Source organism: Polyergus mexicanus, unplaced genomic scaffold (genome assembly GCF_030449975.1).
Source record: "Polyergus mexicanus isolate NDT 795.1 unplaced genomic scaffold, iyPolMexi1.0 SCAF_15, whole genome shotgun sequence".
Lineage (NCBI taxonomy): Eukaryota > Metazoa > Arthropoda > Insecta > Hymenoptera > Formicidae > Polyergus > Polyergus mexicanus.
Window position 1 is genome coordinate 6,807,244 of NW_027223335.1, and position 16,797 is coordinate 6,824,040.

Below are 16,797 nucleotides of genomic sequence, written 5' to 3' on the forward strand. Positions count from 1 at the left end.
TCTCGTTTTAACAAATATCCTCGTCTTCGTTACCTCACGCTCGCCCCCACGCGTCAGCTTCACCCTTGGTGACGAAGAGACGAACGCAAGCGCAAAACCTCTCTTTGCTGTAAGGGGTTGCCGACTCGCTTTGCCCTCCTCCCCGTTTCGTGACGTGATTTCACCAAGAGAGAGACATTCGTCAATTATCGGCTTGATGATCGATTTTGATTTGAGACGATGAGGGAACCGAGAGATACCTGATATATTGTTGCGCACCCGTCAAATTTCGCCCCGCCCCTTTTTCCTGCCGTGAATGAATTAATAAAAATATTAGGAAATTTGGTTTACATTTATAAATAATTTACAATTTTATCTTTATACTCTCTCTAAATAAATATAACACAGCTAGACGCTTTTAGCGCTAACCGCAGAAACTGTCGCCAAAATATTCCGATGAGAAGTGATTTGCGCAGCAGTGAGACCTGATTAGAAAAATTTATATATTTCATCATTAGTAAGATATATAATTAATAGCCCTATAGCGCTATACTGACGTTTTTGTATCTTAAATAACAGCAGGAGGCCGCACGGTATGTCTTGGCGAGTCATATCATTTAACACGATCGACTGTTATTGTAATATATTGTGTAACAATTCTTCTTCTCCGCTTAAATAACTTATACTAAATATATAAGCACAATATTGAAATATTTAAATTTATTTATCTTGATTCAAAACTGTACAATTTATACTCGTTATTAAATTGATTAAATTGAAATATTATATAATAATATATTATTTTTTATGATCATATCACTCATTATTAACCTTTGAATTCTATATTCTTCTATTTACGTCTATTACCACCACCGCCGGCCAATATGGATAGAATTCGCACAAAGATGTTAATAGTGTCCAAATAAATCGAGATTGCGCTGCAAGAATAAAAATATTATTAATTCTATATAATAAAATAATTCTTAAATATAGCTGCACAAATTATTTTGTATGATAAAGCTAATGATATTTCATAGATCATGTTTTATGCAGAAAATATATCGTTAGAAAAAAAATTATTTAATCAGGAAAAAAAGTATCTGAAATCAGTATTTGAAGATCATATTATATATCTTTCTTGTATAAAAAACACTTTTATTAATATTATTATTTCTATAGAAGAGAAATTAATTTTTTCCAATACAATAATCTTGTGGATGTGTGTGTGTGTGTGTGGATAGGATACTCTTCAATTACTTACTTATTAATCGGATCGTACGGCCTGCCTTGATGGTTGTACGTTTCTGCCTGCTTGATAATCCTTTGCGTGTCGTAGAGTAGAAATCCGGAAAACAGCAGGAGACCGCCGTACAGTGCTATGGAGTGCAATCCTGAGCCGAGGACGGTCGTAGGTGGAAGAAACATGGAACCCAGCGAACTGGCAAATACCACACCTAAACCGATAGCGAGCGGACCGCCCATCGCCAAGAACTTATCGCTAGGCGCACATATGGCAACCATTGACAGACCACCGACGACACCGGCGGTGTACCAAGCCGCCCGGAGGACCAACGGTCCACCCAGGAGAGATAAAGGTGCCAAAACGGCACCCACGATGCCGGTATGTACCAACCAAGCTATTTGCTTGGCACCGAATCCTTCCTTATACGGAAGTCCCTGTACAACCATGCCGCTACCGATCATTGCGGCCAATGTTACGCCTAGAGCGATCCATCCCTGACGCATCACCATGTTCATCATGGCGGGAGAACGTAGGCACATAGCCGCGGATGCCGCGCTAGCCGCGATGGACGCACCAAAATACATGTAAGTAGATTTCACTCTGTCTTTGACATATTGTGGCCATAAGCTGTGACAGAAAGTAATTCAAAATATCATCTCGTTATCATTAGTTTTATCTAATTTTACTTGAATTTAATCAAAAGTTTTGGATATGAGTAAATCGCATATTCTTCTCGCATTGATACTAGATTTGAAACTATAAAAAATATCAAGATCACAAAATATAGAGAGACAATATATATATATAATTGTATCAAAAAGCAACCATTGCAATTTATAGCGGACGCAAACTTCAATTACGATAATAAATTTCTTATATTTTTATTAAACATCCGAATGCTAAAGAATTAGAGCATGGCTTTTAATATTTACAAGTTATATACCTTGCGTGATCTATGGCACCTGGTTGTGACGAAAGACCCAATCCGTAATAACAAAGAGAACCTAATCCTATCACTGCTCCTCCGGCAATTGCTCCTTTTCCAATATTAAATGCTGCGAATAAAAATATACAATCAACAAATTGTATAAACATAAGAAGCATATATGTTTTTAACTTATTTAGGAGATCTTACTGTTAGTAAGACAGTTATGAGATTATTTTGTACAAGTCTCACATACATAGATATATTAAGGATGAAAATATTAGGCTTACCGGTTTCACCAGCCGGTTCCATCGCTTGTTCTCTTATGGTGGCTCTTCTCCTCGCGGTCCTCGTATAAGAGCTGCGTCCATCGTTAACAAATAGTCTCGTGATTTGACCTTTGGAGAACTGCGGCTTTGTCGGGACGATCGGAGTCCTGACAAACGACGTCAACCCTGGCGAGACACCAGCTCGGCAGATCCTCGCTGCCAATAACATCTTGATCCTTTGGTATCCTTGTGGCTGTGATTTATTGACAACTCTGCGGATGAAACAGAAGGGCGTATCGTTACAACCGCGTATATGGTACACCGCTATAATGATACGTCGAAAATACAGTTTACATGGAAATGTTTCACGATGAAATTTTGAAGGCTCGGAAAGAAGACGAAAGCGATCGTTCGTAGGGATCTGTGCGTGGAAATGTTGCAAAAATTCTCGTAATTTACTCACATGACGCAATAGTGATGCGATTGTTTCCCCGAATCCGATCAAAACAAGTTAACACAGTCAGGTGGCGCATGCGAAACTGCGCGAATTTGACTTACAACTTGCGACAATCGATCGAGAACGACCGCGAGCGGTGTGTGACGTGTGACTCACGTGCTACGCGATATGTCATGCGCACGCCGAAATTTCTCGATCAGGATGTGTTCGAAAATCCTACTCGTATGGTAAAGTAATATTGAATTGACCAATTAGAATAAAGAAATTTTCGTTCTTTCTGGTCCTGATTGATCAATTAAATACTACTTTAATTTACGGATAGGATTTTTGAATGCATTCTCACAGATCGAAGTAAGTGCAGATAAACATTTAATAATTAGTTGCAATGCGTGTTATAAGAAGACAAAACTGAAAGCAAAATATTTCAAAGTAAACCTATGAAATTTCTAATTAAATTAGAATGCGAATATTTATTAATCACTCTTTAATTGATTAATGAATCTCTCTATCAAAAAATACTTGCCTTTAAAAACTTTAATCTTATAAATATAACTCACTCTCTTTGATTATTTATTGATTATTAATAAAATGTAAAAAATGTAAAATATTTTGGTAATTACCTCTAGAATTAAAAATTCATAAAATTGGAAAGTATCTCTTTGCACGAACTTTTTAGTTTTTTCCATAAATACAGTTTGTAATTTATCACTATTAAAAATGTTTAATGAAAATTATTTATACTTACAATTAATGTAGAATAATTAAAAGTGGAAAGAAAAGAAATATAACTAAAAAGAATAAATTTTCAAATTGATTACTAATTATTACATACAGTATATGTATTATCAATAATTTATTCCCGTTTTTATATATATCTTCAGCAATTTAAATATTGCTTAAATAATATAGATGTTATATCAAGCGCATTTAACTATTAGGCAAACATATTATTTATATACTTGCTTAAAAAAAAAAAAAAATCTCAGAGAATCTCTATGATTCGTCAGCGGATTAAAACTGAATGAATGGAAAGCGATGAGAATATTAGCAATAAAATTAAATGCACTTTATTGTCGTTTCCCAAGCATTCTGTTTGAGAACAAAGTAAGATTCAGCTCTGCTAGAATAGAATATGATGTATCTTACATATTTAACGCATTCGAGGATGACGCGATCGCAAGATATTCCTCGAATACGCTGCGCTAAGCGGACTTAATTCTACAAGATATAGCGAGAAAGGGTTTGTTAACGCGTATGCATGATATTATGTGCAATAATGTTACGATAGAACGGTAACTACGCGTGCCGTTAACTAAATTTCCGATCGTTGTCTTTTGAGAGCTTTCCAAATAGAATCCTAGTAGATCGTCTCCTATTCCTTTATACGAAATATAAGAGAAGTCTTGTACACAGATGCTATAAAATGGTAGATAAGTACGGGCTAGGACTTTGTCTCTGATTAATCGCCTTTTCCCTCAACTTTGGACAAATTATGTACTTATGGAAAAAAATATCTCAAAATTCTTAAATAACATAGATACGTTGCTACTTTATTGCTTTCTTGTTATATTGATCATTTATTCGTTGTTTAGATTTGGATTTATTTTGAATGTATATATATAATTTTTACTTAATAATTTAAAATATATGTATATATATTGAAATGAGAAAGAAGGTAGAGAAAAAAATGATTAATTAGAGACATTGCTTATGCAACGCGACTGTGAATCTACAACAAACATCGTGGACATCTCGTGAATGTCACAAGCGGAAGAGCAACGTAATAAACTAATTCGAGTCCTCTTAATCCCTCGGAATGTTACTCGATGACATAATTTCCGTGATATGTAATTCAATTTTTCGACTGAAATAATTTTCAAATCTCAGGTCGCCTGTGTGTGATTATGACATAATAATTTTTTAAAAGATAATTGGGGAAGAGTTATACATTCAAACAGTCCGGCTTGCTAGTAGAAATCGAGCCGGCCGAAGATGAGGCCGAATGTCTTCTAAGATAACCAGCGAACAGTTGTCTCGCCTGATTAAGCACTCGGATCACATTGTGACGGCGAATCATCTTGTCGAAATGCATCGCCATCTCGTTATAATCCATTTGATTGCGCATAACAAAGTCTCGATGTTGCAGCAGAAGTGTGATACATAGGAACATCAAAAAGGGATTGCCGCCGCCGAACTCATGCGGAGGCGGCAATGAGCTTTCACCTAGTTGATCCTCGCTCGTTCCCGCGGGTATGAGATTAGTCAACTCCGTCGCCTCCTCACATTGCTCTTGAATAGATTGCTGCTGCTGCTGTTGCTGTTTTGTCGGGCTCTCCGATATAGATGGATTTTGATGCCAACTCTCGGTGCCTTCGCTGTCCGATGCCGATTCGGACCTGAAAAATGAACAAAGCGCTTTGATAAAAAATGTAAAGTACTTCGCCATTATATATATCAGGACCGATTTTTTTGAAATTTTAACGATAGGATTTTAATCTACATATTTGAATTTTATTTATTAAAATTTTCAGATCTATTTATAAATCTTTATAGATTAAAGTGCGTACATATACCTAATGGTACATTTGAGCAATCTAATCGGCGTGACGGATTTTATGCCGTTCTGATCTTCCAAAATTTCACCGTCATACTCCAATTCCGCCTGCTCGTCCGGAGTCGTAGGATGATGCTTCTGTTGTAATGTGTGTAACGGATTCTCCCATACGAAAACGTCCGCCGCCGGACTGCACCTCGCTAATTCCGTTTCGGTTTCGCTCTCTGGTAAGTCACTTTCTCTCTTCGAGAGAACACAATCGCAGTGTAGCTCGCTAGGCGGCGAAAGTCCAAACACTTGTCGATCCAGTGATTCCAATTCCAGTCTTAACTCTCTAGTCATCGACGTAGTCATCGGAAAGAAATCCGTGGAATCGTCTGGCGAATTCGGTTCGTCCCTCAACACTCTGATGACACCGCTTTCACTCGAGACACGTCTACAATGACGAAATATAGTAATTTCGAATCGTCCATTTATACAAAATACGATTTAGTTTCCACGGATATCTTGATCAAAAATGATTACCTCAGTTCAGGTTCGACATCGCTTGGCGTGACTTTGCTACGATTGAGGCTGGTGAAATTCAAGAATTCGTTCAAATTTTTTACCACTCGCGCACATTTCTTTTCACTAAAATGGTCGCTTTGCTCATTGTTTTTAATTTGTTCTTTATTGGAGGCAGACAATCTGTCTTTCAATTCGAATAGATTCGAGCGTTTCGATTTAACTGGAATAGAATCTGTACTTAGGCACTTTTCTGTCGACTCTGTATTCTTTTTGTTTTTGGTATTGGTTAAATCGTTTTCCGAATCAGAAAACGCTTCGTACGATGAATTGCATCTGAAAGTAAATAATAAAGTTATTAAATGCATAACTTTTAATTAACAAATGCGAAAAAAATAAACAAAATAATTTTATTTGTTGCAAAATCGGAGATTATTCGTATATTAGTGTTTGTCTACGAGAATATTTCTGATATTTCTATTAAATCTTTCTTCATCTACATCTTGCATGAATCCATATAAGCTTTATATTCTATTCGAAAAGCGTATTTTTATAGTTTCAATTATTATGCAACTATGCAAACAAGAAACCTTTTCGATTCTCCGTTAACCTCGATAGCTGATTGCAGAGTTGGGTCCTCTGTGCTGAGAGTTCTTCGTTTTATGCTAGCGGCGATACTGGCCGAGGAACTTTGTCGTCTGATAGCGCAGACCTTAGTATACGCATTCTCACGAATGTGTTTCACGTTCGGACTCGGCGGCGGCGACGGTGGCGGAAAAGGCACCTCGGCAAGACTCAGCTCGCCGGTTGGCGGTGACGCCGGTAAAGCGGCCCACAGAACCTCGAGCATCCTAAGCGCATCATCCAGTGCAAATTCACGTTTCATTTCCAACAATAGCCAACGATAGCAAAATAACAGATCGTCCGCTTGATGGGACTTTAAGTACGCATAAAAGTCGGGGTCATAGTGCTGGAGACCTATAAGGAAAATATTAGTGCCAATGCAATAATATGTTTGTAGGAAATTATGGAAATGGAAGATTGTGAAACACATTTCTATCTATAAGACCAAAAATTTACAGAATAGATGAGTCGCAAAATGCATTTTCAATAATTGTTTACCTTCCGCAAGATGAGCAAATTTGGTGGTCATGGCGATGCCGTCGAGCATAAAGTTGTCCTTCAATCTTCTCATAAGGGCGCAGAGACAAATATAGGCTTGAGCTTCGTCTCGCATCGTGACGAGAAGGGGCGAGGCCAGGTCGCTCATCCCCTGGCAGTAACTTACACTCGGGTGATTTAAAGCGTACGTCGTTAAAATATTGAAAAGACTCGCTGTGTTCTGATTGTCGTCTGAGCCGCCGTAAAACTTGTGATGCCTATCCGTTCTGAGGACGTCCTTCCTCACCATACCGGTGACATAGCCGAGATCGCCGATGTTCTGACCCTTTTGCACTAGCACGCGCCACCGTTCGCGTAAATTTTGGTATTCCTGTGCCTTTCTCTTCATGTAATCCATCCGCTCGCGACCCGACATCCCTTCCGGATACACATTTAGAATATGTTTCCAAACTACTTTACGCAAGCTGGGTTCGATCCCGCCAAAGTAGATAACAGCTCTCAGATCTTTGGAGTGCACCACTTGGCCGATCGGATCTAAAAATCGGCGAAACTCAGCGTCTGTTAACGGCGGTCGAGGAGGATGAACGTTCTGCTGATGAGACGATTCCTCGCCTAAGTTACCCAACGCACGTTGCACCATATTCAGTGTCTTTTCCATCTGTGACGAAAAATTAAACGAGAGATAGGATACACCAAACAACTGTAATAAAAATAATCACAACAAAACAATAAATAATAAAATAAAATAAAAATATAACAAGAAACTTTAATAATTAGAGAAATAATAAGAAAAATATAATAAAAGATGAAATAAATAAATAAGAATAATTTTAATTATAATAAAAATTCGTATGTGATTTTTAATTGAGTGAAAAATATTCACTATATAATTAATTGATTTTTAGCATTTAATTCTTTATGATATTTCTGCAGAAATATTAAGCATTTGTGAAATATCTTCAATTGCCTCGCTGAGTGATATGAATGATGCAATGGCACTTGCCTTATTCATTATAAGACCAGGCAGCTTTGGAGTTCTGTAAGGAAACCCAGTTTCCTGCTGGCGTGTCGAAACTTCCTGTGCATTTTGCTCCCAGTAACATTCGCAGTCTCCGGTTTCACCAAAAGGTTTCAGGTTTACTTGTAGATAAAGATACGGCTCGGACGCGCTAAAAAAACTCATGTGTAGATTAAAAAGTGTTCGTGTATAGTTATCGAGATATACACGTATATCTGCTTAATATTATCTGTGATAATCGATTAATTGGTCGGTCACCTGATAAACGCAGCGTCCAAGTCCCAGTCCGAAAGTAAGAACAGATACGTCTCAGAGCCATAGTCGTCGATCGCTCGATACGAAACGGTAAATTCCCTGCGGCACGCGAGCGATTTTTACGGCACTTCTGCTTAATATTTCACAACGCGACAAATACGATAAATTCAAGGATATTTGCGCATTTGTATTTCAAGAAAGAAGCTCTTTTGTATCATATTATGTGATATTTTGTATTGCTAAATAAATGATTGAGTAGAGTAAAAAATATTACGTGTATGTATCAATAATTATATTTTATCATGAATGAAAAGAAAAGCAATTACATTTTATTAGAATACATTATTAATTAGATTAATATTTAATCTTTATAATATTAATATTTATTTCTTATAATATTTTATATATGTACTTTTTGTAATCAATTCATGTATTAATAAATTAATTTATCTTATTTTTTTCAAAAGTTTTTTTTCTTAAAAAGTTTGTTTATGAATATAGCATAACATTTCGTCTTATAATTTTGCTATTATGATAGAATTATTTAAATATTATAATTAAATTGTATAATATTAATGTGACTCACCCTTTTATATCAAAAGCTTTGATGAGTATACTCTGCAGTACTTCTATTGATGTTATTTGAGGATCCACACTAAATTTGCGGTATTCAGGTTGGTGTCTGGTTTCATACTTCTAAAGCGGGAAAAATACAAAAATTGCATTATTAAGATATATATAGATTAATATTTTTTTCAATATCTTTTTGATTAATTTATATATCCAGATAACATATGTTCCTAAAAGATATCTAAAAATGTCTTACAAATATCTCATCATCCTTTAGACATCTTTAAGATGTTTTTTGATTTTTTTGTGTTGTCTTGATATTAGCTATATCACATATGTGATTTAATTACTATAATTACTATCGTAAATACTATTGTACTTTACTATTATATTTTATATTGTCACACTCAAATGTCTAAACTACCAGTATATTAATTATACAAAAACCTTTTTCTTCTCTTTTTATTATCTTGTCTTATTAAAAGAAAATATTTGATTGTTTCAATATGGAGAATTGAAGGAAATAAATTCTATTATACCTTAACTTTGACACGTACAGCCTCCCTGGAACAACCAAACATATTGCTACTGTATACTTTATTGGTCCTCCTTTAAATAAATGTGATATTTCACGATAGATCTCCAGCTATCATGATTCTTGCATATTGCAACTTCCAATTTCTTCTATATACTGATAATTAATGTATTCATCACATTTGAGTAAAACTGTCGTAGTAGCAAAGCTGATTGATCTGAAAAATTGATAGCGCAAGTTCAAAATAGCACCGCCGTAATTAACATGATAAGGTAATATATTAAAAAGAAAAAATTTTTTGTCTCAAAATAGAGCACTTATTTCTACAATATAATTGACAATAAAACATGTATAAATAACACACAATAATAAATTATGAGATATTATTTTCAACCGCATATTATTATACAACAAAATATTAAATATATTCAAAATTTTGCTAATCGAGATTGGAAAATTTTATTTTTAATATGATTACAAACTAAAAGAATGTATTTTCTTGTAGCACACATATAATGTTTATTATAATTAGTGAAAACAGATGGAACAATAAATTTTATTCTTTGCTATAATAGAGCATATTACAATATGCAATAACGTCACTATAATTAAATTTCTTATTATTATTTATTCTTTATTACTCTTATCGATTCATCAGAATTATTTGACACTTTCCGTCCTCGATTAACAAAGACTATGATCATTATTAATAATTACTGCGATTAGGCTGTGTATATTCAATCCACGGTGTGCACACCGGAGTGTATAATACATTCTTCACCACAACGGGTCATACTCGTGTGCTCGCTTTCTAACTCGCCTAATTACTCGTTTTCAGGGTAATCATGTAAGTATATATATATATATATACATATATATCTGTAAGGAGTAGACGCGATCCGCGATCGGTGCGATGCGGGAGGTCGACCTCGACGATGATCGATGAAATCTTGGGTAGCGGGGAAGACTAAAGCAGATTTTGCCGCCAAAGCTTCGATCTTCAGCCAGTCTTTATTGCCCTACGTTGTCGTCGACGTAACGCCGACGTGACAGCTCCGTTACAACGTTAGAAACGTCAGTCGCGCGTTCGCCGAACGAACTGTTCGATTTTTGCGTCTGTGACAGGAGCGAGGCGTCGCGCTTCATCACCCCGTTCCACGGAATACAATACACGACCTCGCAGAAATATCGAGAAGCTATCCTTCAAAATGCAACATGTTCTTGATCTTTTCTTTTCTATCTTTCTAAAATATTTTTTTATCTATTTCTTTTTCTAAATAATTTATAACCTATAACATATATATATTTAACCCGAATCTTTTTAACTGCGCGGATAATATATAAAAAAAAATTTTAAATTAAAAAAAAAAATTCTTTTTGACATTTGTATATAGATATAGATATATATATGTATATACATGGAACAGAATACGAAGTTAAAGAAATAAGCACACACTCTATTGATGAATGATAGCGGAGAAAAGTAAGCACGATCTATAGAGCCACAAGGCGGGATCGCATATCGCATGGTCTATTCATCAGCTGATGCGAAGAACCGGTTATCGTGTTGTTTACATCGCTTCATATGGCTTCTGATAACGCACCCTGATATTCCGCGCGGTTATATATTTATGCATTCGCGTAATTCGCGGAAGGATCGAGAGCGATTCTTATAGAATGGAAACGAGATCTTGTCGGTGATTTATTTCGACGATCACGATCCAGGTTATGTCCACCATCGTCGTCGGTTCGACGACCGAATCACCAAGGATACTTGAGGATACACGCGCTTTACCGGCTCGTGAAAACTCTCATAATGAGAACCGGCGGTATGCTGGATGGCCGCGAGTTCGGTAAGCGCGTACGTCGTCTCCTGGACGGCAATTACTCCTATCGTAAGATTCTGCTGATTGTCCTGGTTTGCGGCGGCTTGCTGCTGTATTTCGGTCCATCCTTCGCGCAATGGCTCTTCTCCACCGCTAGGGAACCCATAGAAGGTAATTTTATCAGTTTCAGAAGCCGATATCTTATCATATCATATCAGAATTAATTATTAAGTTGGCGTGTCCAGAGATCCCTATACATGAAAGATATTTATGTAAACAGTACATTACTTTGCAATGTATTACTTTTTTATTCGAATGTAAATTGCTTTCTTTATATATGCATACATGTAAAAATTAGATATGATAAAAAATATGCTATACAAAACAATCTTTCTTTGTAGAGGAAAGTGCATTTTCTAATTTTTTTGAATCTATTTTAAAATTATGCTATATATAAATATATTTAAATAGAATTGTCTCCCTGTTACATTACAATTAAGAATTTCTACAACCTTCAATGAATATCACAGAAATATTAATTTATGCATTTTTCCATAGCGTTTGAGGATCACTGTATAAACGAGAGGCTAGCCAGTTTTTATTTTGATGCTATTGAGTATAACGCAAATATTCTGCACAATCCATCTAAAGAGAATGAATATTCTTACCTGCCATATATTGGCAATGGTGTCTTTGGGGTTCCCGTTTCTCCAGAAGGCTGGCTGTATATTAAGCATGGAAGAGCACTTTTGCTGCCTGTACAGTGGCAACCATTGATCTCGCATTCTATACCCAAGGATGGTTTTTATCGAGAAGCTACCATTGTTCATTTTACAAACGGAATTGTTTATAAGTATCAGTGCCTTAGAGAAGGATATTACATAGACTTTCAGTATTATGCTCATAGAGGTCTTGAGGGGATTTTAGTGCAATCTATAAAAGTTTCCAATCCATTTTCGCTCTCTCAAGAGGTGCCATTGAAGCCACAGGAATCCACTCATTGGAGTAATTCCCACATAGAGCCCATTAAGTAAACATTATTTTAGAGTTAAATAAAAATTTATTAACACTTATTTTGTCTATTAACATTCACTTCTTAATGTTAGGATTCAGGTAGATGGGTTTAATCACGAGTATACTCTCGTGTCTGGATTTGTACCAGTGCCCAATTCCAACAAGATAATAGTCATATCGATAATTTACAAAGTTCCACCTAAAACGGTTCAAGTGAAAGCGCGCAGTTCCGTCAAATTGGAATTCTTATCGAGTATTCAATACAGTGAGCCGATCTCTTCCGAACAGTACCATATCGAACGCGATACCACTAAGAAGAAGGCGATTGATGTAAGCAAACAAAAGACTTTTTAAATTTAATGTTGAGAGAAATATATATATTATTATATATTTTTTATTGTACATAGTTAATGAAAAAGGCGCTTGCACGCCAGCAACGAAACTTGAGAGAGGAGCATGTGAATCTTTGGCAAAGTTATTGGTATACAAGTTTGAGGATAAGTGACTCCAAGGCCGATGGTGTTATTAACGGCCACAAAATAAATTCTACTATGTATTATGTCCTATCTCAGGTATCGCGAAGTGCTCAAGATGTGGAGAAAAATATTGCCATGAACGAGGGCTGCTATAGAGGTCATCATACCTTGTAAGCATAATTAAAGTTAGCTTTTAAAACAATTATTACATATTTATTGTTACATAAATTTCTTACTTATATAGAGACGCTCCCCGCTTGTGGAAAGACACATCTTCCATCGAAGCTGTAAATGAGATAGTCGAGGCATGGTTGATAACTTTAGAAAAACAAGGCTGCCATCATTTAGTGACTGGTGGTCCAGCGGCTGTACAGCAAGCAATCGTGCTGAGTCTCGGTAGTCTGAGATTTAGTAATCAACATCTTGAATTCAATATCGATCCTCAGTATCTTCATCGCGACTACTTGTTTAAGTATGTTTTATCTATATATTATACTCAACTAAACTAGATATAACTAAAAAATAATTAAATAATAGATTATATCGAGAAAATGCGATTTAATGAAATATATATAATACAATATCTTTTAAATTAGAATTATGTTTCTTTCAGGCGCATAAGTTATGGAAATTTAACGCATGTGAATATATCCGTAACAGTCGGTGAGGATAACCGTGCAATATTAGGAGTAGCTTTGGACAAGAGCGATAGCGTTTATTTCGGATGTGATGCTGGCTGTTTGGATGCGCCAGTACCTCTCGGTCAGATGTATACAAATTTTCCTGTCAAGTTAACAAAACCACTAACCGCAATACTTTATATAACATCTGATCACCAACATATGCAAGATCTTCGCAATGCTTTACATGTACACGAAGTGGACGATGGTATGTTAAAAGAAGTTGACATAGACATTAATTATTTAAGAGCTAATGAATATATATTCTTCTTTTTCTTTTTGATTTCAGCACCGGCACATGATCATCAAGTGATGGCCTTGCATAAACACGGACATCAACTTGGAGGTTTGCCCACTTTATTCTGGGTGAGCATATGTTTTCTGATAATTGTGTTCCATCTGTTTCTATGTAAGTTAATTTGTAACGAGTATTATAGCCATCAGGATCGGCAGAGAGTCCGATATAATAAACCATAATATAATTGTATATAATTTTCTCCCCTAATTACCGCGATGTGTAAATATGTATATTGTTGTAATGTATACACATACATATACATATATTTTTTTAAGTGATGTATGTAGTGAGCTGATCATTTTTCAAGTGATACGGATGCATATGTATAATGTATAAATCATATTTTTATAGAAATAATTACATAATTACATAATGAATATATATATATATATTACATGTGCAATTGTAACAAATTATTTTTTTTAACGTGGTTCAGAATCAAGTAAAACGTTATTTTTGCTGCATATTTAGCGTTAAAAGTGACTATTTAGTTTTTATTTGATTCAATAATACATTGTAAAGATATGTATTTTATATTTATATATATAGAGAGAAAGAAAGTGAAAATGCTATACATGTATAATTTGATGATTCTATAAAATCCTCTAATTCAATCTCCTTTATAATAGAGATTATACAAATTAAAGCAAATTATTAAATTTTTTTTTATTAATATTTGTATAATTTCCATTTCTCTGTAACCAGTTTTTGCACAATTCCTATTTCTTCCTATTTTGAATTAGACAATTGAAATAATGAATGACCGATATGCAGCAATCGCTTTTCTTAAAAATTTTGGATGTGCTGCTTAAAATGGCTACTGATATTTGCAGCATTTTCATCACTCGTATATAATCCCGAACTTAATTAGAACAGATCCAGATCTTCACTTAATTCATTATTGATAATTCTTTTCTCATTGATTATATTTTTGATTGAGCATTTAAAATCCACCAGAGTTTACTTGCAGCTCGTGTTTTAGAGCTTTTTGTTGGGATGATTGGATATAATGTGATAAAAGGAAGAGGTTCTAAAATTTATCAGCCCCATTTATAATGCTGATTATGAAAATGATTTGTGTTGACAACATTTATTATAGAATATGTTAAATGTATAATAAATTACGCTATAACATAAATGTGAACGCGTACATAATTAATATATAACAACTAACAACTAACAACGTAGGATGAATATTGATTGAGAGGTCTATGCTGAATGATATTCGTTTAACGGCAAGATAATAAATGTGGTTGAATATCCCAGAATTTTTGTAAATGATTGCTATCATTAAAGTCGTCGTTGATAAAATGATGTGTGTGAACGATAACTGATAAAAGATTAAAATCTTATCAGTCCTCATTTTACAGAAATATATATCTAATAAACGCGGTCAATGAATGATCTTTTATTTTATTATAGAAAATATCATTGAAAAAAGATAAAGTATTCATCTTAGATTGTTGTAATATGTATTATAAATACATATACGCGGATTATTTTAAAGTATATGTAAAGAAAATATATATATTTAGATATTCAAAATTAATTCTTTTAAAAGATTTGAAAAAGTATGAAATGTTTATTGTAGAATCGGGTAATTTCGAACGCAAAATAATTTCTGAAATTTTTAAATCAACGTGTGAAGAATTATTAAAAGAGAAATAATATTTATTATTTTGCTAAAAATTGCTTATTTACTTGCATATAGAATATATATTTTGCAAATGAAAAAGTAACATTCGGAACTTTGTCCATTATTATTCAGCGAGGATTAATAATGGGAGCAAACTTTTTTAAGGAATTCATAGTTGCTTGAGATGACAAACGAAATGAGTTGACAGTGATATATTAAATTATAGTAACCGTTTTTTTCATAGTAAGCGTAATCATGATTAAAAGCAATTACGAATTCTTATATACACTTAACACGGACGAAAACGCATTGCAAATCCAACAATGCAAATAATTCCGAACACGTTCGTGTTAACTTAAATTCTTTATTAATTGACATATGACATTCACGCGACGCTTATAAAAAAAAAAAAAAAAAATCTTCGCGGCAGTCTAAGTTCGTTTAATCTATCGATGACAACATATGACGAGATCATATAGACGATATTAATATCGATAATTATTCTTACGCGGCTAATCACGTAAATTTCACTCTTTAGTCTAGAAACGAAAATCTACGCGATGAAAAATAGTGCCGATAAATAAATACGTGGACATAATTAGGCCGATAGAACGGTTCGAAACATTAAAAAGAATAAGATTTCTTTTCTTCAAAAAGTGAGAGATAAGTTTTTGCCACGAATAAAAGAAATTCAATTGCATTATTTTACTTGTCGATTTGTAAAATGTTACAACTTACTGCTGGTTTTTCTTCTCATTTGCAATGCATTATTATATTTGCATGCCATGCAGGAAACATCAATTTCACGATCGAAATGATTCGATATTGAATTAATGACATGTGTGTGTATAAACAGTTAAAAAAGAACGCAATCAATAGGTGATATATAATAGGGCGTGAACTTTCTTAAAGTTCACAGGGTTATCAAGAAATTTCCCACACGATTCCCATGAACGGTCTAAGTTGATAGTTCTCGTTTTATAATATAATGTTATTTACATAGGAAATAATACGTCGCTAGAACGATAAAAATGTACAATTTCGGAGTTATTTTCTATTCGATTTCTCGATTCGACATCACTATAATTCTAACGCAGCATCAACATCTCTTTGTTTGAATCTCTTGATTTTTAATTAAGGAAGAAATATTTTTAATGTATATAACAGTCAGTGTATTAAATATAATTATATAAATATAAAAAGTAATCTTATTAAGCTTAAGTAAGATCACTCGTAATGTGGAATTCGAAAGGAACCAGAGTTTCAACTCTATTTAAGATATATTAATGTATGTACAAGCGGCTTCTTCAAGTCGTCACATACGTTTAATATCGCGCAATACACGTATCATATTATATATATGACGGCATCTATTATATATATCTCTTCTTATATTTACAAAATCTTATTTAATATATATCGACTTAACGTTTTTA

At 34.3% G+C, this 16,797-nt stretch overlaps 3 protein-coding genes across 8 annotated transcripts; 1 reads left to right on the forward strand and 2 right to left on the reverse strand.

The window, feature by feature from the left end:
- Positions 1–684: 684 nt before the first annotated feature.
- Positions 685–3,005, reverse strand: LOC138939742 (growth hormone-inducible transmembrane protein). Of its 2 annotated transcripts, none has more exons than XM_070307848.1 (5): positions 2,880–3,005; positions 2,438–2,688; positions 2,166–2,277; positions 1,241–1,849; positions 685–917 (listed from the first exon to the last, which is right to left on the reverse strand). In XM_070307848.1, exons 2-5 carry the CDS (start codon positions 2,643–2,645, stop codon positions 830–832), a joined length of 1,017 nt encoding a protein of 338 aa, XP_070163949.1. In that variant the 5' UTR covers positions 2,646–2,688; positions 2,880–3,005; the 3' UTR covers positions 685–829. The 2 variants fall into 2 exon arrangements, with proteins under 2 accessions (XP_070163949.1, XP_070163950.1); XM_070307849.1 differs by lacking the exon at positions 2,880–3,005 and adding an exon at positions 2,771–2,870.
- Positions 3,006–3,790: 785 nt separating this feature from the next.
- Positions 3,791–10,675, reverse strand: LOC138939731 (TBC1 domain family member 25). Of its 4 annotated transcripts, none has more exons than XM_070307821.1 (10): positions 10,149–10,675; positions 9,436–9,648; positions 8,913–9,022; positions 8,330–8,425; positions 8,057–8,222; positions 7,054–7,753; positions 6,522–6,909; positions 5,953–6,267; positions 5,441–5,863; positions 3,791–5,269 (listed from the first exon to the last, which is right to left on the reverse strand). In XM_070307821.1, the coding sequence occupies exons 2-10, from the start codon at positions 9,475–9,477 to the stop codon at positions 4,816–4,818; spliced, it is 2,694 nt and encodes an 897-aa protein (XP_070163922.1). In that variant the 5' UTR covers positions 9,478–9,648; positions 10,149–10,675; the 3' UTR covers positions 3,791–4,815. The 4 variants fall into 4 exon arrangements, with proteins under 4 accessions (XP_070163922.1, XP_070163925.1, XP_070163924.1 ...); XM_070307824.1 differs by having other exon boundaries at positions 7,054–7,711; positions 10,149–10,674; XM_070307823.1 differs by having other exon boundaries at positions 5,447–5,863; positions 10,149–10,674.
- On the forward strand, positions 10,351–14,055 carry LOC138939732 (uncharacterized protein KIAA2013 homolog). 2 transcript variants are annotated; one of them, XM_070307827.1, is made up of 8 exons: positions 10,351–10,648; positions 10,826–11,428; positions 11,816–12,287; positions 12,364–12,601; positions 12,679–12,917; positions 12,992–13,219; positions 13,361–13,635; positions 13,717–14,055. In XM_070307827.1, the coding sequence occupies exons 2-8, from the start codon at positions 11,248–11,250 to the stop codon at positions 13,902–13,904; spliced, it is 1,821 nt and encodes a 606-aa protein (XP_070163928.1). In that variant the 5' UTR covers positions 10,351–10,648; positions 10,826–11,247; the 3' UTR covers positions 13,905–14,055. The 2 variants fall into 2 exon arrangements, with proteins under 2 accessions (XP_070163928.1, XP_070163927.1); XM_070307826.1 differs by having other exon boundaries at positions 10,351–11,428.
- Positions 14,056–16,797: the final 2,742 nt, after the last annotated feature.